The sequence below is a fragment of the Chiloscyllium plagiosum genome, chromosome 11 (assembly GCF_004010195.1).
Source record: "Chiloscyllium plagiosum isolate BGI_BamShark_2017 chromosome 11, ASM401019v2, whole genome shotgun sequence".
NCBI classification, from domain to species: domain Eukaryota; kingdom Metazoa; phylum Chordata; class Chondrichthyes; order Orectolobiformes; family Hemiscylliidae; genus Chiloscyllium; species Chiloscyllium plagiosum.
Window position 1 is genome coordinate 92,192,214 of NC_057720.1, and position 24,634 is coordinate 92,216,847.

General features: G+C 42.6%; 1 protein-coding gene across 1 annotated transcript in view; it reads right to left on the minus strand.

Annotated features, from left to right (window-relative positions):
• Nucleotides 1–24,634, minus strand: part of LOC122554081 (rab GTPase-activating protein 1-like) — a 338,947-nt gene that overhangs the window by 113,780 nt on the left and 200,533 nt on the right. Inside the window, exons 12-13 of the mRNA XM_043698534.1 lie at nucleotides 21,104–21,197; nucleotides 15,939–16,089 (exon numbers count right to left, since the gene is read on the minus strand). Coding sequence (XP_043554469.1) covers nucleotides 15,939–16,089; nucleotides 21,104–21,197 — 245 coding nt within the window. The remainder of the gene's footprint in view (nucleotides 1–15,938; nucleotides 16,090–21,103; nucleotides 21,198–24,634) is intronic.

A 24,634-nucleotide genomic window follows, 5' to 3' on the forward strand; every position in this document is an offset into this window, starting at 1 on the left:
GGAGAATCGACGTTTCGGGCATTAGCCCTTCTTCATTCCTGAAGAAGGGCTAATGCCCGAAACGTCGATTCTCCTGTTCCCTAGATGCTGCCTGACCTGCTGCGCTTTTCCAGCAACACATTTCCATCTCTATGACTCAGGTCACCTCTCAGCCTCCGATGCTCCAGGGAAAACAGCCCTAGCCTGTTCACCTTCTCCCTGTCACTCAAATCCTCCAACCCTGGCAACATCCTTGTAAATCTTTTCTGAACCCTTTTTACACATTGAAGTTTACACAGAAACATAGAAAATAGGTGCAATACTAGGCCATTCAGCCCTTCGAACCCTGCACCACCATCCAATATGATTATGTCCCACTCCTGCTTTCTCTCCATACCCTTTGATCCCTTTAGCCACAAAAGCCACATCCAGCTCCCTTTTGAATATATCTAATGAACTGGCCCCAACAGTGTTCTGTGATGGAGAAATGGGGCTAACGTGGAGGAACATTTTGGTCAGCATGGTCCAATGTGTGCCAAAGGACCTGTCTCCGTGCTCCAGGACTCTGTGACTTTATGACTCTATGTCTCTCAACCTCCTATGCCCCAGCCTATCCAGCCTTCCTTGATAACTCAAGCTTTCTACACTCAGCAATGTCTCGTAATATATGAAGGGATCTAGGGATCAGCAAAGAAAAGGGCTCCACCAAAAACAATGACTGCAATAATCAGGTAGAGAGGTGCATGGATCTCCAGGAACTACATAAAAAACATGCCAGTCATTAGAGTCATTAAAGGAACAGTAGAGGAGCTTAACTAAGCTATTGACTCACTTGTCAGGGGCAAGTATGATGCTATACCACCTGAACTCAGCAGCATAGGAAACCGGCACTCCTGCAGCATCTGCATAAACAACTCTGTCACTGCCCCAGGATTGTGGTCAGCGCAAGTACATCAGCAATCACATTGACTGTAGCAACTGTTGAGGCATTTCATTGCTCAGCATCAAGGGAACTGAATTTTCTCCTGTTGGCAACATCAGGCCTGCAGATCTTGACTGAACGTATCTTTCCTGAATCCCAGAGTGGTTTCAAAACTGGAATATCGAAAATGAAATCAATATCTACAAACATCTTCTCAGACCTGCAGCCACAAGAGAAAATAACGTACCATATTGCTCATTTCACCAAGGTATCTAGTCATAAGAGCACAGATTACGACTATGGCGCAGCCAAACATAATGTCACTAGGCAAGTAATCCAGAAATCCTCATGTTCTTGGGAAATGGGCTTGAATCTCTCCAAGGCAATGGTGAAACTTGAATTCAATTAATAAATATGGAATTAAAAATAACACTGGTTTAAAGGTGACCATGTAACCATTGTTAATTCTTGTAAAAACATCTGGTTTACTACACCTGGTTTGCTAACGTCCTTTAGGGAAGGAAACAGCTTACCTGGTTTAGCTCACATTTGGTTCTAGACCCACAGCAATGTGTAACTGAGCTGCCCTCTGAAATGGCCCACTTCAAGGACAATAAGGGATGGTCAACAATTGCTGGTGCAGCATTGATGGCCACTTCCCATGAATGAATTAACAAAATAATTGCCTGTTTAGGCTGCTGGCAAAAATTGGTGAATGCTAAAACTGCTGGAGATGATCTGCTCTTCCCATGGTAAGGGATAGGTCAGGACATCTACGAGAGAGCAACTTCAATCTCTTTGAGATCTCCAGTGGGGTCAAACGGGGTTGTGTGCTGCTGTAACATTCTCTCTTCTCTTTACTGCTATCATGTACCTTCAGGTCATCTACAGCGGGTACCTGCTCACATACAGAACTGGTGGGAAGCTGTTCAACCTCTCTCACCCAAGATCCAAGAAAAAGAATGGCAAAGTCCTCATCTGAGAGCTGTTCTGTACTGACAAATACCTTCAGTGGCAAAGAGATTGATGCTCTCACTCTGGTCAAATATTAGATTTGAGCATCATACGAATGTGCAAACAAGGATCAAGAATAGGCCACTTAGTCCTTTGAGCCTGCTCAGCCATTCAATAAGATCCTGGCTGATCCAATTTTAGCCTCAACTCTACATTCCTGCACACCCTCCCAATAATTTTTAATCGAGAATCTATCTACTTCTGCCTTAAAAATATTTAAAGATTCTGCATCCATTGCCTTTTCAGGAAGGGAATTCCAAAAACTGACAGCCTCATAAAAAAAAGTTTCATCATTTCTGTTTGAACTGGGCACCTATGTGATCCGTAGTTCGAGGTTTCCCACTCAACAGGAAACATCCTTTCAACATCCATCCATTCAAGGTCCCTCAAGATCCTATATATTTTAATGAAATCATTTCTTACATTTTAAACTCCAGTTGATACAGGCCATCTATCTATCCTTTCCTCAGTCTGGGTGTTACTCTCGTAAAATGTTTCTGAACTGCTGACAAAAAGTTAACGTCCTTCCATAACTAAGGTGACCAGTCATGTACACAATACTTCAAGTGCAATCTCACTGATGCCCTATATAACTGAAACATAACTTCGAGGTACATACAATTCACCTCACAATAAACCATAACATTCTATTCGCTTTCCTGAATATTTGCTCCACCTGCATACTAACCTTCTGCAACTCAGGCACCAGAACAATCAAAATACTTGGGAGTCACCGATAACCAGAAACTCAACTGGACTCACCATGTACATGCGCAGGACAAAAGCTAGGAAGCCTGCAGTGGATAATTCAGCGCCTGGCTCCCCAAAGCCTGTCCACCATCTAAAAGGCAAAAGTCAGGAGTGTGATGGACTACTCCCTACACCACCTTGACTCAATATCAGCAGTGTGTACTGTCTACAAGGTAAACTGCAGAAATTCTCCAAGGATCATTCTCCAAATCAACGACCATTCCCATCTAGAAGGACAAGGGCTGCAGATACACCGTGCGGGTTCCCCTCCAAACCACACACCATCCTGATTTGGAAATATATCTTCATTCCTCCACTGTCCCTGAACTTCCCTCCCTAAGGTCATTGTGGGTCAACCTACAGCAGCTCAACACCACATTCTCCAGTGTAACCAGAGCTGGCAATAAAAATAACTGGCCAGCCAGCAATGCCCATGTCCCCTGAGAGAATAAATAAAACAAAACACTCAGAACTCTCTGCTTCGCAAAGCTCTTCCAGCTCTCACCATTTAGTTAATAAGCTTTTTTCCTATTTTTTCTGCAAAACTAGACAATTTCACACTTTTCCACATTATACTCCACATGCCAGATCTTTGTCCACTCATTTAGATTAGATTAGATTAGATTAGATTAGATTAGATTAGATTAGATTAGATTCCCTGCAGTATGGAAACAGGCCCTTCGGCCCAACAAGTCCAAACTGACCCTCCGAATAACCCACCCAGACCCATTCCCCTACATTTACCCCTGACTAATGTACCTAACACTATGGGCAATTTAACATGGCCAATTCACCTGACCTGCACATCTTTGGATTAGGGTAGGAACCCTGAGCACCCGGAGGAAACCCATGCAGACACGGGGAGAGTGTGCAAACTCCACACAGTCGCCTGAGGTGGGAATCGAACCCGGGTCTCTGGCGCTGTGAGGTAGCAGTGCTAACCACTGAGCCACCATGCCACCCCATAAACAGATTTAACCTATCTACATAGCTTTGTAGGCTCTTTATGTCATCTGCACAACTCACTTTCCTACCTTAAGATCAATACCAGGATGACAAGTGTCACAGTTTCAGATTGACTTCCACCATGTATCAGCACTGACAATGTGACTCTGGACACTGCCGGTAGCTTCACATATCCATACTCCACAGTCATTACCAAACTGTCCCTCATGCTACAAATCAGCACATGGCTTGCCAAAGTTGAAGAAGGGCTTATGCCCAAAACGTTGATTCTCCTGTTCCCTGGATGCTGCCTGACCTGCTGCGCTTTTCCAGCAACACATTTCCAGCTATATTATCTCAGCTGAGTAACAGAGTGTGGAACTACAGCAACTTGACTAAGGGCACCAGACTGCGTTTCAACCAAACTTGTGCCCTGCTCAGCAGGAGATAAGGCTGAACGGTTTCCACTTTCACTGTCTCGGACATACCCTCGACACCTCTGATCAGCACAAGATCACCAATTCAGGGTTGCTGAAGTTTACCACACTCATTGTTAAACCAATGGTGTCTGCATCGGCTCAACCACATTCAGCAATAGATGATGGCAGGAAACCCCAAAGATCTCTAATATGGTGAACTGGTCCTTGGCTATGACCTCCCAAGCATCCATAGCTCCGCTGCAAGGACTCTGCCACGGGAAATGTGAAGTTGGCAGGCACTAACCCTGGGAGAGAGTCATTGATCACTCTGACATCTGAAAGATGAGTGCTTGGGAAGGAATCAGAGGTGGGGAGCAGAAATAAAAAGCTCAACTGGTTAAGAAGAGAGGCCAGAGAAAACATAGGGCAGGAACTCATGCACTCTTTCAACCCACCATCTTCCTTTGCAACTGAACCTGCCATTCCAGAGCAAGTCTCCTGAGCTCCAGCAGGCAACAGTTAACCACCCCAGTTAACATTGCTGGTATATTGCGTGCATTTCTGGTTAGCACATTATAGAAGCGATGTGATAGCACTGGAGACGGTGTAGGGGAGATTTACCAGGACGTTGCTTTGGGTGGACAGTCTCAGTTATGAAGAGAGATTGGACAAAATGAGGTTGCTCTCCTTAGAGCAGAGGAGACATGATTCAGATGAATAAAATCGTGAGTGGCACAGATAGGACAATTGGGAAAAAGCTTTTCCTCTTGATGGAGGAATCTGTGACCAGGGGCCGTGGATTTAAGGCAAGGTTTAGAGGAGACGTGACGTCAAGCTTTTTCACAGAGATGGTGGCGGGAATCTGGAACTCACTACCTCTAAGGGCAAAATTGGCAGAAACCTCATAACATTTAAGAAGTATTTCGATGTGCTCTTGCAATGCCAAAGCATACAAGGCTATGGCCAAGTGCTGGAAAATTGGATTAGAAAAGTCAGGTGGTTGTTTTTGACCAGCATGGATATGATGGACCAAAGGGCCTTTTTCTGTACTGTGGATCTCTTTGACTAGGACCACCTTATGAGACAGAAGGCTGCCATTGTACTGTCAGTGGTAAAACATCTGCCCCTGAGTCAGCAGGTTGTTGCTTCAAATGCCATTCTTCAGGCTTAAACACACAATGCAGGTTGACGCTACAAGTGTGGTACTGAAGGAGGGGATATCAAACTGAAGCCCCAGTTGGCTCACAAGACATTATTTTGCAGAAGAGCACAAGTTTTCCTGCTGTATTAGCGAGCAATTATTCCTCAATCAATATCACATAAGCAGATTATCTGATCAATAACACATCGCTGCTTTTGGGAGCTTGTTGTGCACAAACTGACTTCCACATTTCCACAACACAACAGTAACAAGAATTCACAAACACTTCACTGGCTTAAAAGTACCCTCAGACATCCTGAGGTTGAGAGAATCATCACCATCAGTCTGGAGGCCTGGTCATTCGATACAAAAATAATTCCAGGGTACTATTACAAAGATTTATTTCAACTTTAACACACTAACATATCAAAATATAGAGTCCTACAGCATGGAGACAGGGTCTTTGGTCTAAACTGGTCCATGCTGACCAAAATGTCCCTCCATTCTAACCCCATTTCCCTGTACTTGGCCCATATCCTTCTAATCCTTGCCTATCTGTGTATTTGCCCAAATGCCTTTTAAATGATGTTAATGTACCAGCCCCAATCACTTTCACTGGCAGTTCATTCCATATGGGTGTGCTGCTGCTGCTCCTTTAACAAGGTTACGTCATCCTTGTTTTTTTATTCAGGTCATCATAAAGACACAGGCTCGAAAATGTCTGGGGTTGATCTACTTGAGGAAGCTTTAAGTTTTAACAGAAACACTTGTACAATGAAAGTGCGGCCAGTTCTCCCAGCTCAGCTTTTCTCTGGTTTGGCTTGGGTTCAGAACTGCTAGGCAATCAGTTTTGAAGCTGCTGATCCAAGAAACTGCTACACGGAAGAAGGTATACCATGCTGAATCTCTCAGTCATCTCTCTCTCTTCTGTAAGACCCAGTTTTGCCAAGAGATGCATATGGGGATTGTTGCAGGAATTTGGAACAGAATCATTAAGTGTGTTGGGTTTTCGGATCGGTTGCATTATTTTATACTCTGCTCTCTTTTGTTTGTGTTTCCTTCGGTAATCTTGCAAATAAATTCTGTTGTGTTTAAAGCTAAGTGATTGGGCCAGCTGCATCAGTCCTGGAACATCCACTTACCCCGTTTAAAACAACCAGCAAAGTTAGGGTCCGAGCTACTTTCTTGAAATGTTTTGAAGCGGCCTGGCCTGGTCCATAACATGGGTATCACTCTCAATATGACAAAGTTGACCCTCAGGTTCCCTTTTATTCTTTCCACTCTAACTTTATTCTGATGCCCTCTAGTCCTCTATTCGCAAACCCTGGGAAAAAGACTGAGTGCATGCACCCGGTCCATGCCTCTCATGATCTTATACAGCCCTGACGGATGAAGGCCTGTGTGCCAAAAGCCTTCTTCACTGCCCTGTCTACCTGTGACTCCACTTTCAGAGAACTGTGAACCTGATCGATCCAAGATCACTCTGTTCCAACACAATCCTTAAGGTCTTACCATTCATCATGAAACTCCTACCTTGATTTGACTTTCAAAAATGTAAGACTTCATACTTATCTATATTCAACTCAATTTGCCATTTCTCAGCCCACTTCACCAACTGACCAAGGTCCTGCTACAACCCTCCTCACTGTCCACGATACCGCCTATTTTAATGTCATCTGCAAACTTACTAATCATGCCTTGCAAATTCTCATCCAAATCATTGATATAAAAACCAAACAGTAATGGGCCCAGCACCGACCCCTGAGGTACATCAGTAGTCACGGGCCTCCAGTCCATCAAACATCCTCCCACTATAACCCTCTGCTTCCTACCATCAAGCCAATTGTGTATCGAATTTGCCAGCTCGCTCTGGATTCCATGCGATCTAATCTTCCAGAGCATGTGGAACCTTATCAAAGACCTTAGTGACATTCATATAGACTACATCTACTGCCCTGCCCTCATCAACCTTCTTGGTCACTTCATCAAACAACTTTAACAAATTGAAAGGCATGATCTCCCATGCAAAAAGCCATGCTGACTACTCCTAATCAAACCCTGTCTTTCCAAATGCATTTACATCTTGTCTCTCAGAATCTTCTCAAGTAACGTTCTCACCACAGATGTTAAGCTCATTGATCTATAGTTCCCAGGCTTTTCTTTGCAGCCCTGCTTGAAAAATGGCACAACATTCGCTACCCTCCAGTCTTCCGGGACCTCACCCGTGGCTAACGATGATGCAATCTGGTTGTTATCACTTACAAAAAAGCAAAACACTGCAGATGTTGGAAATCTGAAAAATTCTGTTGCAATGTCATCAAACTGCTCCTTTCCACAGATGCTGCCCAGCCAGCTAAGGATTTCCAGCTTTTTTGTTTATTTCTAGACATTATTATGCTGCTGTTTTGGGTAAATTAGCTTCCACCATCCCTAAATTGCACAAGTGACTATCCTTCAAAAGTACTTCAAAGACTGTAAAGAACTTTTGGATGCCTTGAGATTGAGAACTTAATTTGTGCCTTTCTTCTTGCCACATTTCTGAAGGGACATATCTCACAAGCTTCTCTCTAAATCCTTACAGCAGTCAAGCAAAAGCATTGTGTGTCTGAACCAGCCTTAGCTACTCTTTATAGCAGCACAACCTCCCATTCACAGAGCTTCAGTATGAGTGCCTCTGGCTATTTAAGATAACAAATAACTCTTCCATCTTTTACATGATCTAAATCTTGGTTTACATGATACTTTGTTTATAAAAAAAAATTCAATTCGAAATTTCAGTTTACCTGAGCAAACAGAAAGAGATCAGATTCTTGTCAAACTGCATCTGCAGTTGAAAGATGAAATGAACATTGCAATACACCTGTGCTATCCAATAAGATAAACTGCAGAAAGGTGCTGTAAATCCGATAAACACTGCTTTGTGAGTACATTAATCACAGTGTTTATATCATGCTCATTATTATTCCCGTCTGCCTTCATAACTCACAGAGCAAGGATGCAGCAGTGCTCCTGACAGAATGGTGCACTCCTCTTCCTCTTGGGAGAGATGAATGCCAGCAATAAAAATGCCAAAGTAACACAAACGCAGCCTTGCTGAGTGATGATAATCCAAGTGCTGGCTCAGAACGCTGTGTGACTTGGAGCATGTCTGTATGCAAACTTCCTACAATGTAGCTCCTTCTGTTCTTGCATCTTGCAATTTTAGCTGGCTCAGTAGATTGACTGTCATGGTTAGATCGAAAATTTAAAATATGACAAAATTTGTGCAAACAAGTCGATACTTTTCAGAATCGATGTTTGAAATTTTTTAAATCTGAAAGTATCCGGCCCTTAATGCATCCTACCCAGTATTCTTGAATCTTACATCACGTTTCCTTCCTGACCACAAAGCACAGGAACTTACCATGCAACAAGCTTCCTGAAATCTTCTCCTCAAACAGGTTTACCTATGCACTACCATGCTTCCCCCCAAAATTCTTGATCCTTCTCCTTTATCCTTCTGGCTCTGATTCACTGGATAGCAGTTCAACCCTACAGACAACAGGTTTGCAGGCTCAAGGCTGAACCCATCAGCATAACACCTCCTTATGAGCAGTAGTGAAAGAGTGCTGCTTTGTCAGGCATGCTGTCACTTGGACAAGGCCTTAAAAATCGGGATCGCTGTGCTCTCTCAAGCAGATACAAAAGAATCCAAGTTCTTTTATTTCAAGTCACGAGCTGGGGGTGTTTTCCTGGCATTTTGGCCAATATTTATCCCACGAGGAACATCATTCAAACAGATTATCATTTTGTGTTAATTATTAACAATTGTCTATGAATAATAATTAATCATTCTAAAGCTGTCAAGATTGCAGCATGTGGGAGCTTGCTATGCACAGGGTCCTATATTAGAACAGTGATTATACTTCAATATTTCTCCCTTCGCTGTAAATTGCCTCAGGACATCCTACAACTGAAAAGATTATATGTGAATGAAATGGGATCATTTGCTCAGTTGGCTGAATGGCAGGTATACGGTGCAGAGTGTCACCAACAGCACAGGTTCAATTCCTGAAATTACCATCAAAGATCTACTTTTCAACTTCACCTCTCGGCCGAGGTTTAGAGACTCTCAGGTTAAGCTCACCACCTCTCTCATGAGAAAGCAGCCCTATGGTCCTCTAAGGAGGCTTTTTATATAAATAAAAATATTTTAATTTTTCTTTTACATGTAACCCATCAGTATAGTTCCATGGATACTAGACAACATCCCTAGTCATTCTTTAAGCGTGAGCTGAGTGCATGTTGAAGTTAACAGCACAGTGCTGCTCATTATGAATCAGAGAGTCTCACATGTTCACCGTCAGTCACATGGTTAAATGACTTACAGAATCCCTAAGTGTGAAAGCAGGACATTTGGCATATCGTGTCCACACCAACCCTCCAAAGAGCATCCCACCTAGATCCACCCCCCTAACCTATCCCTATAGCTTTGCATTTACCATGGCTAATCCACGTGGCTTCACATCACTGGATACTATGGGTAATTTAGCATAGCCAATCCACCTAACCCAGCACATCTTTGGACTGTGGGAGGAAACTGGAGCACCCAGAGGAAACCCATACAGACACTGGAGAATGTACAAAACATAGACAGTCGCCCGGGGCTGGAAGTGAACCCAGATCCAAGGTGCTGCAAGGCAGCAGTGTCACCCTCGCCTGTGTTACAGTCCAATTAAAGAGTTGCCCTTTTGATAAACAGTGGCAGGAGCACACCTGATCACCAGTAACCAGTGGTAGTTATTGCTAGCCACACTGTTACATTATTAGCAGCAAATTATATACCAGCAATGAAAACATTGCTTGTATGTGAAAACTCTATTTAAGTGACTTAACTCGAAGGAGAAAACTTGCATTATTTGATTAAAGTGTGTCTTCTTTCATCTGTACTTATACTTTCACTGCATGCCAAAGTCAATTGAGGGCAGCAATGACAAACGTTCACCATCTGCAGGACAGGTATCTCAACTAATACAGGGACAGTTGAACACATCGACTGAAGATAGAGATGTGCTGAGTGCCGCTCCATGCTGGTCCTGAACGTTAATCAGGAGAGAGCTGTGACCATTTCAAAAGGTGCTGTAACCATGGTTTTCCTCCCAGTGTGGAAAGTAGAGGTGGAGGGAACTGCTGAGGACACCAGCTCTTAGGTTAGGTATCTTCCCTAAATAGGTAGTGATGTGCACTCTGCCTGATTTAACATGTCAGATTATTAAAAGAAAATTAAATTCAGCCCTGGCCATTCATTAAGATAATTGGAAGATAATCAGTGGGAACATGTGGATTTAAAGTGTGTAGGATCGCAGGATTCACTGCCGCGAATCTACAGCCTAATTTAAGAGACTGTTTTCAAAATCACAGCATATTGCGCATTTACCTATTTTCAATTTTGTTTCATTCAACTTGAAACACAGGCACAAACTTCGAAAGAAACAATTTTGTCCAGCAAAATTCCAGTGGAATTCTTTGAGGAAGTAACAGTCTGTATTATCAGCTTTCTTCACAAACGTTGAAATTAGGAGCAGGATAGGCCATTCAGCTGTCAAATCTACTCGCCATTTATGATCGTGGCTGATCATCCAACTCAAAAATACCCTACCTCCTTTTCTTCCCATACCACTTAATCTCTTCAGCTCTAAGAACTACATCTATCTCGTTCTTTATGTTCCTCTTCTTTTGTATTCCCTAGATGTGATGACACTACCTCCTCTAGGCTAGCATCCAAATCATTGACAAACACAGTGAAGAGAAGTGGTCCTAGAATAGAACACATTATCCACTTGTATCCAGTCTGGGAAACTGCCCTTAACACCTACCTTCTGTCCCACTCTAGCCAGTTTTGTTCGAGTTTGCTGGCCACCCACAAAACATATCCCTTAATCTCCTCTCGTTAACTCATGAGCAATATCTTGTCAGAGGCTTTCTTTTGTCTGTGCAAATTATTATCTGAATATTAAATAATTGTTGCACCTTTTTTTGATAAATGCTAACCTCACGCACTGCACTCTCTCAGAATGGTGAGTAAATGTGACAGTTGAATGGCCTACTCCTGTTCCTAATTTCAACGTTTCTAATAGAAGCTGAAAATACACATTTGTTAAGGGATGTTTAAAGGAATGAGCAGGCTGGGTGGGTCAGCCATGATAAATGCTGGCTGATCGGGATAGGGTGGGGCATTGGGTCTGGTTGGGTGTTCTTTGGCGGGTCTGTGCAGACTCACCAAATGGGCTAAATGGCCTCTTTCCACATTGTGGAGATTCTGTGACCAGATAAGTTAAAGCAAATTAAACTTCTTCCCACAGTTGCAAACTGAACAATCGTCATTCTAATGGTACTGACCATTCAATTAGATCTGCAACATTCTAAAATTGTCCTGCTAAGCAGAATACTCAAATTCAATAGTTAAACTAGCATTGAAAGCTTAAAGCTGAGAGTAAAATTCCAAACCAGCAAACAGACAACATTGTCAAACTGGGATAACATGCTTTGGGAAGATCACGCATTGCGCGTTTGGACCTGATTCAACCACACAAGAGGCTGCTCTCTCCTGACTCAGTCCCGAAGCTAAGTGCAGACACAGAAATAAAAGGTAAGTCGCAACAGATCTCATCAACACAGACAAGCATCAATGTTTTACAACACGATGGAATATGTATATTGTAATGTGAAAATGACCAGTTACGTCGGTTCAAGATACCAGCCCTTACCAGGATGAAGAAACTGGCCAATAAAGAGGTGCTCAGTGTGTAAACTGTACAATGGAAGCCTACATGCTTACCAGCAGCACTTTGCTAATCCAATAAGAAATTGCTCAGAGTGTGAACTGACAATTTAATGATAAGAAGCAGCAACTGACTGATTCAGAAATGAATTCTGAATAACACAGATGCAGCAAGCACACAACGGAGTTTACAAATGTGCTTGAGAGAGAGAAGCACCTGCACTTCGACCATTGAGGCTGCTGTGCATTTCAGTTTCATGGTTCGTAGCTGCAGCATTGAAACAAAGGCAGCCTGGAAAAATCAGTTCTCATAGTTAATGCAGGCTGGGTCCAAGCCAATTCACGGAAAAGGATATTTTCCCCGTAAGCATTCCTCATGCGTTATAGTCAATGGACTGGAAGATAAAGTTAACATTTATCGGATCCAATCATCAGGATGGGCACAGACACTGAATGACCAGCAAGTAACCTCCCACCTTGAGTCGACTCTCTTCCAGCATGTAGATGATACAAAAGTTTGAAAACATGTACTAACAGATTTCAGAACAACTTCTTCCCCTCTGTTATCAGATTTATGAAGGGATCTTCTCAGGGCCCATGAGGAATATAAAGAAATCAAGAAAGAATTCAAACAGGGAATTAGGAGAGCAAGAAGGGGCCATGAAATGGCCTGGATAAGGTGGGTTAAAGAGAATCCCAAGGCATTCCATACATAAATTAAAAACAAGAGAATAACTCGGGAGAAGATGGGACCACTCAAGGATAAAGCAGTCAACTTGTGCTTGGATGCAGAGGAAGGGGGCGAAATCGTAAATGAATACTTTGCTTTGGTAGTCCCCAGGAGAAGCATACGGAGGATAGTGAGATTAGTATGGAGTTTGCTAATACGTTAGGGCATTTTGAGAAAGAAAGAAAGTGGTGTTGGGTCTCATGAACAGCATTAAAGTGGTTAAGTCCCCAGCGGCTGATGGTATTGAGGTTATTAAGAGAGGCAAGAAAGGAGATTGCTGGGGCCTTGACCAAGGTTTTTGTATCCTCACTAGCCATTGGAAAGGTCCCAGAGGACTTGCAACTAACTAATGTTGTTCTTCCGTTCAATAAGGGAAACAGGGATAATCCAGAAAAAGATAGATGGGTGAGTCTCATATCGGTGGTTGGGAAGCTAATGGAGAGAATTCTTAGGGGTTGGATTTATGTGCTTTTGGAAACATCTGGCCTAATTAAGGACAGTCAGCATGGCAGGTCATGTCTTACTAACCAAATTTTTCAAGAAGGTGAAGATGAGGGTAGAGTAGTGGATGTTATCTACATAGGTTTCAGCAGGGTCCCTCATGATAGGCTCATCCAGAAGGTTAAGAGGCACTTGGTCACTTGGATTCAGAATCGGCTTGCCCATAGAAGGCAGAGAGTGGTGGTGAAAGGGTGCTTTTCTGGCTGGAGGTGCATGACTAGTGGTGTTCTGCAGGGATTCATACTGGGACCAAATTTGTGATATAAATAAATTAACTGAATGAAAATGTAGGTGGATGGGGTAGTAAGTTTGCAGATGATACAAAGGTCAGTGAAGTTGTGGATAGTTTTGGAGGTTGTCAAAGGATACGGCAGGCTATAGATCGGCTGCAGGTATGGACAGAGAAGTGGCAGATGGAGTATAATCCAGTACGAAATGCTGCACTTTGGGAGAGCAAAAATTAAAGAAAGGTATACAGTTTAATGGCAGGACCCTCAACGGCATTATGTGCATAGAAATCTTGGGGTTCAAGTCCATGGCTCCCTGAAAGTGGCCATGCAAGTAGATAGGATGGCAAAGGAGGCATATGGTATGCTTGCCTTTTTTGGTTGGGGAACTGACTTCACGAGTCAGGATGTCATGTTGCAGCTTCATAAGACTTTGGTTAGGGCACACTTAGAGTATTGCATTCAATCCTGTTCACCACATTATAGGAAGGATGTGGAGTCTTTGGAGAGGGTGCAGAAGAGGTTTACCAGGATATTGCCTGGATTAGAAGATATGAGCTATAAGGAGAGGCTAGAAAAACTTAGATTGTTTTCTCTGGAGCAGCAGAGGCTAAGGAGAGACTTTATAGAAGTTTATAAAATTATGAGATGCATTGGCAGGGTTGATGGTCAGAATCTTTTTCCTACCATTGATATATCTAATACAATGGGGCATGCATTTAAGTTGAGAAGGGGAAAGTTCAAGGAAGATATAAAGGGCAAGTTGTTTTACATAGGGAGTGGTAGGACCCTGGAAAGTGCTGTCAGGGGTAGTGGTGGAGGCAGATACAATAATGGCGTTTAGAAAACTTCTAGACTTCTAGAAAAGTGCTGGAATATGCAAGGAATGTAGGGATATAGACTAAGGGAAAGGGGAAAGGATTATCATAATGTGGTGTCATGTTCGGCACAACATTGTTGGCAGATGGGCCCTTTCCTGTGCTGTACTGTTCTATGTTCTACATTAGAATTGATCTTTCTCTGCACCTTCTTTGTAGTTGTAACACTATATTCTGCATTCTGTTCTTATACCCTGAATTACTTATGTAAGGTATGATTTGTCAGGTTAGCGTGCAAAATAGTACTTATCACTGCATCTCATAGATGTGACAATAATAAATCAAGTCAACAAAAGAGTTAAGACTATGGGTCTCCACAGACCAGTGTAATCGATTGGAGATGTTCAGCTAAAACGGTTTGTGTTGGAGTGGTACAACGTCCACAATCCTGCCACACTGAGGCTCTGCCATCACACTCTGCACCAGATTCCTCCCACCACCTTACTGCTCTCTATCCCACAATCAGCTATGTAGCAGAACAATGTCCAGAAAAGCACCACATCACAGAGATGGTTGGGAAGTACTGCAAGACAGCCGTTAACAAGTGAGGAACAGGAAGGCAGGCTGGGAGGCTGTCTCAATACCACCACCACCACCACTACAGCAGAGCAAGTATATCACAAAGGGAAGGATTGCAGTGAAGGAGTGAATAATGCCTCCCAATCAATGCAGAAACAACCTCAAAAGCAACAAAAGCATGCCCCACGGCCTAGTGCATACATACCACTGGCGTGACAAGTGGACACAGCCTAACATGGCTAACAGTATGCTCCTACCCCGCACATACACCCACCCCATCACATACAGAAACAGGGGGGCCACATTTTATTCCTCACATTTCAACTGCACTTTACCAATAAATGTGTTACACGAAAGCACCGTCAGCAACAAACATCAGCCATTTTAAAATTTGTTCACGGCCACCCATGAACAAACCACCCCTCCTTTCACAAACATGGTCAGATTAAACATAGCTCATCAAATGCTCCTTTGTATTAGGAATACACATTTTAAATAACTCTTCCCACTTCAGTCTATAAAGATGTCATCACAGATTTGGAAAGCCTTCTGTACGCACATCACTCGTATGTAAGAGCTAAATGCTGACCATTAACACAATGAAGAGCAACAGACAGCAAAAACTTGATGGCAGCAATGTTTCTGATTATTGACGTTAATTTAAAAGCTGAAGTTTGTAAGCAGTGGTTACGTGAAAAGTTCCACACTTGGATCCAAAGACAGAAAGTACCTTCTTTTCTCATGCCAAATTCATATCGTTCTAAAAGAACCGCTCATGCCTGTTTCCAGCCCATTCAGTACTTGAGTAATATTTAACCCAGAGTTGCCTGCATTTTTCATCACAGATATACTCTGGTTGAATATCAAATGCAAGAAAGGTACACACCACAGATTGTTGTCATTTCAAATCAAGCTCGTACCAATCTTGTCACAAATGTCATCACAGTACCAGACTCCACACACCTGAATACAGTGCACACATGAACAAAGTAGAGCGGGTTCCCCACATGTGAACATGGCACAGCAGGCTCCAGATACATAAACACTGTCCACGTGTGTGAACACGCCAGTACAAAAGCGCCATGGTCTTGGGAATGCAAATCACAAATGGTTTTTATCTTCAATAATGACATGAAACTCAGCCTTGTCCTACCTTGGTGATCAGGTTTCTGTATTTTTCCAGCATCACTTGATTGTCATGGCAACCTGACAACAGCTGCCAAACTTCAGCTCTCAGTGCTTCCGGAACACCATTTCTGACCAGGCCTGGCAACCCTTTGGGCCTAGCAGTCAGGTTGCTGTGCCTGAGGGAAGAGACTCCATTAGTAGGACAAAACTAAAAAAGCATCAGTAAGTGGGTTAAACATGACAATGGCATCATCCAGCGATGAAAACATTAAATACAAATTCTTCCCATTCATGGACTTCTAAAATAAATTCTACTCTAATTTACTGTGTTTCCCCTCCTCCCACGAACCTGCTGCTCTATCTGTTTGTTGTGAGATTCTGAGCCCACCCCAATAGAACAGTCGCAGTCATGGCTAAGCAGGTTAAGCAGTCTCACTTCCAAGTTGTCAAGGTGAAGGTCTGAGCCACGGTTGAGCTCACAATCCAGTCAAGACGCCCCAGAACGGTAATGGAGGAGGGCTGTCATCAGACGGGCTGACTATCCGTCAAAGTAAGAAAATGTGAAAACCTCGATAGCATTGTTCAAGGCTGAGGGACAAATGATGGCAATAACACAGCGGATATGCTGCTTTCTAAAAAGCTGCCATAGAACTTTTGTTTTTATGTCCAGCCAAGGGTTTAACAACTATTTCAAAGAAACAAATATACAAGCTTTATACGTGCTCAATGTACTTAATCGAATATATTATTCAATTAAGTTCACTGAGCACGTATAAAGGCCAACTTTAGCAGGGGAGATGTCCCTAAATCTGGGCCAGGAGAACCAGGGTTCAAGTCCCATCTGTTCCAGAGCAGTATTATAACTTACCCGAACAGGTTGCTTTAAAAATAAAGAGGAATATCCTTCTTCTGCAACTCCATTCACATCTCACTGTTTGCTAAAGCTTTTTGCAACCAATGGCTGCTGAAGGGGCTAACATGCATTACCTTCCTCTAAAATATTATTGTGGTTTAAATCGATTAGTTTCTTCTGGAATTTGATTTTCATTATGGTTCACTAAGGACTGTTTTTTTTAAATTAACTAGCTTATTGGTTTACCTGATTATTATTCAAAATAGGTTTGAGGCAGACTAATGGAATTGCCATAGCTCAGTGCACAGCATCTTGTCCTGGTGTCAGCAGGTCATGAGGTCAAGTCCCACTTGGGAGATTTCAACATAAAATCCAGGTTGACATAAGGCAGTGGCAAAGAAAAGGGGAAAGGCACAGAGAGAAAGGGATAGTGACATAATATGTAATATTATTGGGTTAGAAATCCAGGGGCTTGGGTTCAAATCTCAATCAGCAGCCGGTCAAAGGCAAATTGTGCAACACAGGTGGATTATGTAGTGGTCAGGCTGCTGGCTCACAATGCAGAAAAAAGCCACATTCCTGAATTGCTGATAAAGCGTTCCAATCCCTAATGCATCTAAATATCCAGAGTGACCATAAACAAGTCCAGACAATCAATGCTTGAAGGAATTAATAATCCAGAGGGCCAGCCTAATACTCTGGGGACATAGGTTCAAATCCTACCGCAGGAGGTGCTGAAATTCAGTTTCAACTGATACTGTCAATTTAAGGGCTAGTTTATTAGACTACGTGCTTACTACTCAAAAAGAGTATAGATCAAGGCTTACAGTAGTAGTGTCGCTATCTCTAAGCCAGAAAGCCTGGGTTCAAGTCCCACCTGCTTTAAAGGTAGTGGACTAACAGGTTGATTATAAATACATGGATTGAGATTTATATTATTGCCCCCCTTCCTTGTGTTTGTTTTCAAAAGAGAAAGAATATTCCAAAAAGATATAATAAGCGATTTCTGGGTTGGTTCGGGATGAGGCAGATATTTATAATGTTGATGCTCGATTTATTTACAGAATGTAAGTAAAAGATTGGTGATTTGATTTTCAACTGCATCGAATGGCTTCAGAATTAATTAACAGGGAAGACTCAGAAAAATTACAGCGACCTCTAGATGACCCTTCTAACAATATACCGGAAACACAGCTTTTAATTCTCAAGGCTGGGAATGCCTCCATAAATTTTGAATATTCCTAAGGATAACAGTGGTGGACTCTCCCTCTTTATGGGCATTTAAGAGGGCATTGAATAGGTATATGGAGGGCTTTTAATTCTCAAGGCTGGGAATGCCTCCATAAATTTTGAATATTCCTAAGGATAATGTCTCTTGTCTGACAAAGCTCCTGTTGTCAGATTACAGCATTGTGCTCGGTCAAACTGGATCTTGTTGCACTGCGAACAATGACAGTGTCCCAGGCCACAGCTGGACTATTTGCTAAAAGCTGACAACAACTTATTTTTAACTGTTCTGCCTTTCTGGAAAAAGAAAAATTCAATATTTGGGAAAAGATAATCCTCACATTCATTAGATTTAAAGCAGTCCCGGAGTAACCGAGGGACAGAGAGCATATGACAGCATGAAAGGCAAGAATGAGTGAAAGAATTAGTGAGGCAGTAAGAAGAACAGCAAAGGTGAGAAGCGCTGAGAGAAAGAGGTAAAAAAATCAAGGGAGTGAGTAAAACAAAGAGCGAATGATAAAGAGAGAGCTCGAAGGAAACATAGAAACACAGAAAACAGGAGGAGGAGCAGGCCATTTGGTTGTACAGACCTGCTCTGCCATTCAACATGATTGTAGCTAATCTTCAACTCAGCATCCTGCTCCTGCTTTCTCCTGATATCCCTTTGATTGGTTAGCCTCAAGAAACATATCAATGTTTTTCCAAAAAAATTGAGTGTTTTGGTTCTGAAGAGGTGTTACTGGATTTGAAACATTAACTCTGCTTTCTCTCCACAGACACTGCCAGACCTGTTGAGTTTCTTCATCATTCTGCAGCAAAGAATTTAACACGCTTTCACTTTTCCTCATCTCAGCCGTACTTGGCCTACTCTCATCCTTAAACTGAGACTTCTGGTTGTAGACCTTGCCGTTATTGGGAATAATCTTCCTGCGGCATGGTGGCTCAGTGGTTAGCATGGCAGCCTCACAGCACCTGGGACCCGGGTTTGATTCCAGCCTCAGGCGACAATGTCTGTGTGGAGTTTGCACATTCCCCCTGCGTCTGCGTGGATTCCCTCCGGGTGTTTCAGTTTCCTCCCAAGGTCCAAAGATGTGCAGGTTAGGTGGATTGGCCATGCTAAATTATCTATAGTGTCAAGGAATGTGTGGGTTAGGTGCATTAGTCGGGAGTAAATGTAGAGTAATAGAGTGGGGGAATAGGTTTCGGTGGGTTATTCTTTGGAGGGTCAGTGTGGACTTGTTGGCCAAATGGCCTGTTTCAACATTGTAGGGACTCTATATATTATACGTTTACCCTGTCTAGTTGTTTCAGAATTATATAGATTCCATTGAGATCCCCTCTCATTATTCTAAACTCCAAAAAATGTAATCCCAATCGATCCAGTCCCTCTTCCTTTATAAGTTCTGTCATCCTTGGAATCAGCCTGGTACAAAATAAAACAAAGAACTGTGGATGTTGAAGATCTGAAACTTTTCCAGTCTGGTAAAGCTTTGTTGCACTTCATCCATAGCCAGAATACCTTCCTCAGATAAGGAGACAAACATTGCACACAATACTCTCGGTGTGGTGTCACCAAGGCTCTGTATAATTGCAGCAAGACATCCCTGCTCTTGAACTTGAATCCTCTCACGATGAAACCACATGCTATTAACCTTCTTCACCACCTGCTGCTCCTGCAAACTGACTTTGTGACCAATGTACACACGCATCCAGATCTCATTACACCTCCCCATTCCTAATCTATCACCACTCAGATAATAATCTGCCTTCCCGGTTTTGCTACCAAAGAGCATAACGTACATCTATCCACATTATGTTTCATCTGCCATGCGGACACGCACTCACCCAACTTGACCAAAGCAACCTCCTCAAAGTTCATCCAGTGTGTGATGTCTGCACGCTTGGAGATGTTACATTTAGATCCCTCATCTAAATCATTAATATCTATTCCAAAAAGCTGGGGTCCTAACACTGATGCCTGGATACCCTACTAGTCGCTGCCTGCCATTTGCAAAAAGACTCGTTTATTCCTAAACTTTATTTCCTGTCTGCCAATCAGTTCTCTCTCCATGTCAGTACACTATACCCAATCCCATCACTTATATCTTGAATGAGAAACAGAATGAAGGGGAAAATCAGACAGTGTGTATCACAAAGCAAGGGAAGGGCACAAACGAGGAAGGTAGTGTGATGGAGATTGAGAATGTTCGTGAAGCAAAGTACAAGGCAGTGAGACCAAGCAGACAATTGTAATGATTCGGAGATGCCGGTGTTGGACTGGGGTGTACAAAGTTAAAAATCACACAACACCAGGTTATAGTCCAACAGGTTTAATTGGAAGCACACGAGCTTTCGGAGCAACGCTCCTTCATTAGGTGATTGTGGAGGGTTCGATCGAGCCCTCCACAATCACCTGATGAAGGAGCATCGCTCCGTAAAGCTAGTGTGCTTCCAATTAAACCTGTTGGACTATAACCTGGTGTTGTGTGATTTTTAAGTTTAGACAATTGTAAGGTTGAGATAGAGGGGTGATGACAATCAGAGACTGAGAGTGAAAGTGCAAGTGAGGAGGCAAGAGAGAACGGCGAGGGCGAGATGGGGCACAGCAGCAAGCATGAGGTTGTCAAATCAAAATGATGGCAAATGAGAGAAGGGCAGGATGAATGTGGGGGCAGAATGAGTGTGGGAGTGTACAGAGAGCACTGGTGATGAACAGTGTGGCGTTAATGCTGGGGCCAACTACAAAGGATGTGCACAGGGTGAATACAGGGCAGAAAGATAGTAGTGAATGTAATTAAGCAAGATGTGAGAGAGAAAGTGAGTAGGATAAAGAGCAAGGCCAAAAGCAAAAGAAAGAGGAAGGTGCAAGGGAGAGGTCTAAGAGAGACAGAGGGCAAGAAAATAGGGAATCAGCAGGTAAGGCAGAGCTGGGACTCGAACACCTCCAACACATTTCAGTGGAAAGCAACATATCGTTTCATTTCTCCAATCACTTGCTTTACCAACAATGATAGTGTGCAAACCAAAGGACATTATGTTTTTAACATGCAGTAAACATGTTTTGCAGTAGAAAGCAGATTCACTTCTTCCTGGATAATTACAGTACTCACCATCTGTGCAGCAATTCTCCCCACGATTCCAGAATTTTCTCTGGGCAGTCCTTGGAAACGTCCCCAGTGCCACTCGACAGTTCATTATCACTTTCTGTAAGACAGTAGAAAGAGAAAGAGATCATGCTCAGCATTAGACAGCATGAAGACACTGAAATCAAAGAGCAATGGACTCACGGGGGACAGTGGGGGCAATGATTTCAAGACCAGGCTTTCTTGTTGCTGCACACAGTAATTAATTATACAAATGCTCTTCAATAAATCCTTCTTTCAATAATCCTGGGGCAAATGACATTGTCCACACCTGTGGGTTAGAGGCTTTGCGATCAGGTACTCCCTCAAGATGTGTGATGGCCATGGAGGTGTTCAAACTAGCTGACAGTCTGACTCTCAGGGCCCTCCATTCGTTCAGTTCTTTCCTGAACTGAAAGCAGAAAGCAATCCCGACCAAATTCCGTTGGCTTCTTCTTCCAATTGGGTAATTAATGCCACATCGTTATTTTAATCAGTGGTCTGAATGGAGAAACTGTTCCAGATTTTCTTAGAATCATTAAAGTGTGGAATCAGGCCATTCGGCCAAACAATTCCACATCAACCTTCCAAAGACCATCCCACCAGACCCATCCTCTATCCCTGTAACGCTGTGTTTCCCATGGCTTACATTCTTAACCTACACATCCGTGAACCCAATGGACAATTTAGCATGGCCAACTCACCTAATTTGCACATCTTTGGACTGTGGGAGGAAACCGGAGCAGAAATCCACTGTTATGGACCAGGCCAGACCCCTCCTCAAAACATTGCAAAGAAGTAGCCTGGACCCTAACTTTGCTAGTTGTTTTAAGCAGGTGTAAAGTGGATATTCCAAGAATGATGCAACTTAAGTTTTAATCAAAACAGAATTTGTTTGCAAGATTACCAAAATGAAAAACAAACAAAACAGAATACAAAATAACAACTTATCCGAAAACCCAACAGACAATCTCAACTTTGGTCCAAATTCCTGCAACAATCTCCATATACACCCCTTGGCAAAAAAAAAAGGAAAAATCAAACACAGGGTCTTACAGGAGAGAGGTCAGAGAGAGGGAAGATCACCATGGACCTGCTTCTTTGGGTCCAGCAGCTTCACAGCTCACTAGCAGTCCTGAATAACAAGACTGCTAAAATCCAAAACAAACCAAATCAAAGCAGAGAAAAGCTACGCTGGGAGAGTTGGCCACTCCCCTTTCATTATACAAGTGTTTTTTTTAATTTGAAAGCATTCTCAAGTAGTTAAACCCAGACATTTCAGAATAATTGCTTTTAAGACCCCTACGCTGAAAAAAAGTCAAGGGCAGCATAACCTTGTTAAAGGAGCAGCATCATCTCACCCACACAGGGAGAATGTGCAAACTCAGCACAGACAGTCACCCGAGAGTAGAATAAACCGGGGTCCATGGTGCTGTGAGGCAGCAGTGCTAACCACTGTCTCTCTCTCTCTTCCTTCCCCTCCCCCTCCCCCCCCCCACACACACACACACACACGTGGAACAGAAGTCATACTCAAAGATATAGCAAAAAGAAACTCCTAAGACATTGGTCTAACTGACATGTTATTGAATTGGGGATCATCACAGTCATCAACACAGTGGTTTCATTGCCAAAACAAAAACTGCGAAGAAACCATCTGGATGTTTGAAAGTCTGATACACAGACGTTTTGCTGAGATTCTCTCACCCATAACATTTCCGGGAAAAAAAAAGTTTCTTTTTTCTGTCCTATTCATCTCATATGTGAACAAACAGGTGAAAATGTGTTTATATTTGAAGAGTTTACATTTTAAGTATGTGTATTACTAATTAATAATTTATTTTTGCCACATATTGAAGGATTGGTTCTTTGTAGTGAAATGTGAGATTTATACATAGTAATCATTTTTAAGTGTTTGGAGTTCAAAGTAGTGGTATATGGGCACTGGTCTATTTAAAATTAATTAGGTCAATCTTTTTAGAACCATGATTTTAAAACTAATATGTGTCAGAGAACAGGTGACCACAAGGACCCCTGAGGTGTTAATGGAAGTTTGTATATATTGGGGGTTTACAACAAAAGTGAGATAACATTGAGCCATTACCTTTAGCAGATGTTAGGATGAGCAATTCTTCTTTGTTTAAGTCTAGTTCTAAAGTTTTGAGATTCAGTTTGAAAGAGACCTGACTGTGGTAGAGTAAGTATAGCCTGTCCAATAAAAAGGAGATTGAGCAGAGCAGTTTAGGACATCAGATACTTCCAGAACTTCCAGACCAGGAGTGTTTGGTTATAAATCAGCATTGGCTAGTCAAAACTGAGAAAATCTAAGCTCTCAGTTGCGTGAGCAATCAAAGGAAAAGCTTCACAGCTCACAGGACGAGAAATCCAAATAAGCAGCTAAGCCAAAACTACAGTACGGACAGGGAAGGAAATTTTCTCTGGATCTTTACTAAATCTAATGTGGTAGTGCTGGGGAATAGATGGGATTTGTTCAGCCGTGTGCTTTGAGATCTTCCAATCAGTGCTTTAACTAGATAGCTTAGGTTAGGTCATCTTTTTTTGTTTCATTTGTGTAATACACATCTGTCCGATTGCTAAAACTAAATATGTCGCCTGATGTGCTCTTGTTTCAGTGAAAGGCCATCATGCTAAATTGACAGGTAGGTGGTCTACAAAGCCAAATTTCATCCTGAGATCTGATTTGCCCAGGAGTAACATCAGCTGGGAGCATAACAATATCAATTATTGTTTCTTGTTAAGTGACAAAACTTGGTTGAGCTTTTTTTATCCTAAATAAAATAGAGTCAGACATTATTTTAACAGCTTGGTTAATTAGTCATGTTTTACATTTGTAACAGCTGGTAGAATAACAAGATTTGATTTCCAGTGCACTATTTCTACCAGGGTCATGACATTATTGTAGAATTATACGCCAGTTAGCCTAAGACCTGAATCCATTATTCAGCAAGTAGCAACTGAACGCTTAGAAAATCAGAACACAATGAAGCAGCGACAACATAGATTTGTAAATGGGAACTAGTCTATCTGACTCCTCTCTTTCCTCAACATCTCTATTTCCATTTCTGGGGATAAACTGGCCACTATTATTCACTTTAAACCCACCAACTCCCACAGACCTCTGGACTTTACATCCTTGCCCCCTGCTTCCTGTAAAGACTCCATTGCATTCTCCCAGTGAATCAGAGGGTGGTTAACAGTCATCACATCAGAATTCTGGGAGACATCACCACAATCATCACAACTGTACAGTAGGTCAGAAAGAACCTGGTAGGAGAAAGTGAGGACTGCAGATGCTGGAGATGAGAGCTGAAATTATGTTGCTGGAAAAGCGCAGCAGGTCAGGCAGCATCCAAGGAGCAGGAGAATCGACGTTTCGGGTATGATCCCTTCTTCAGGAATGAGGAAAGTGTGCCAAGCAGGCTAAGATAAAAGGTAGGGAGGAGGGACTTGGGGGAGGGGCGTTGGAAATGCGATAGATGGAAGGAGGTTAAGGTGAGG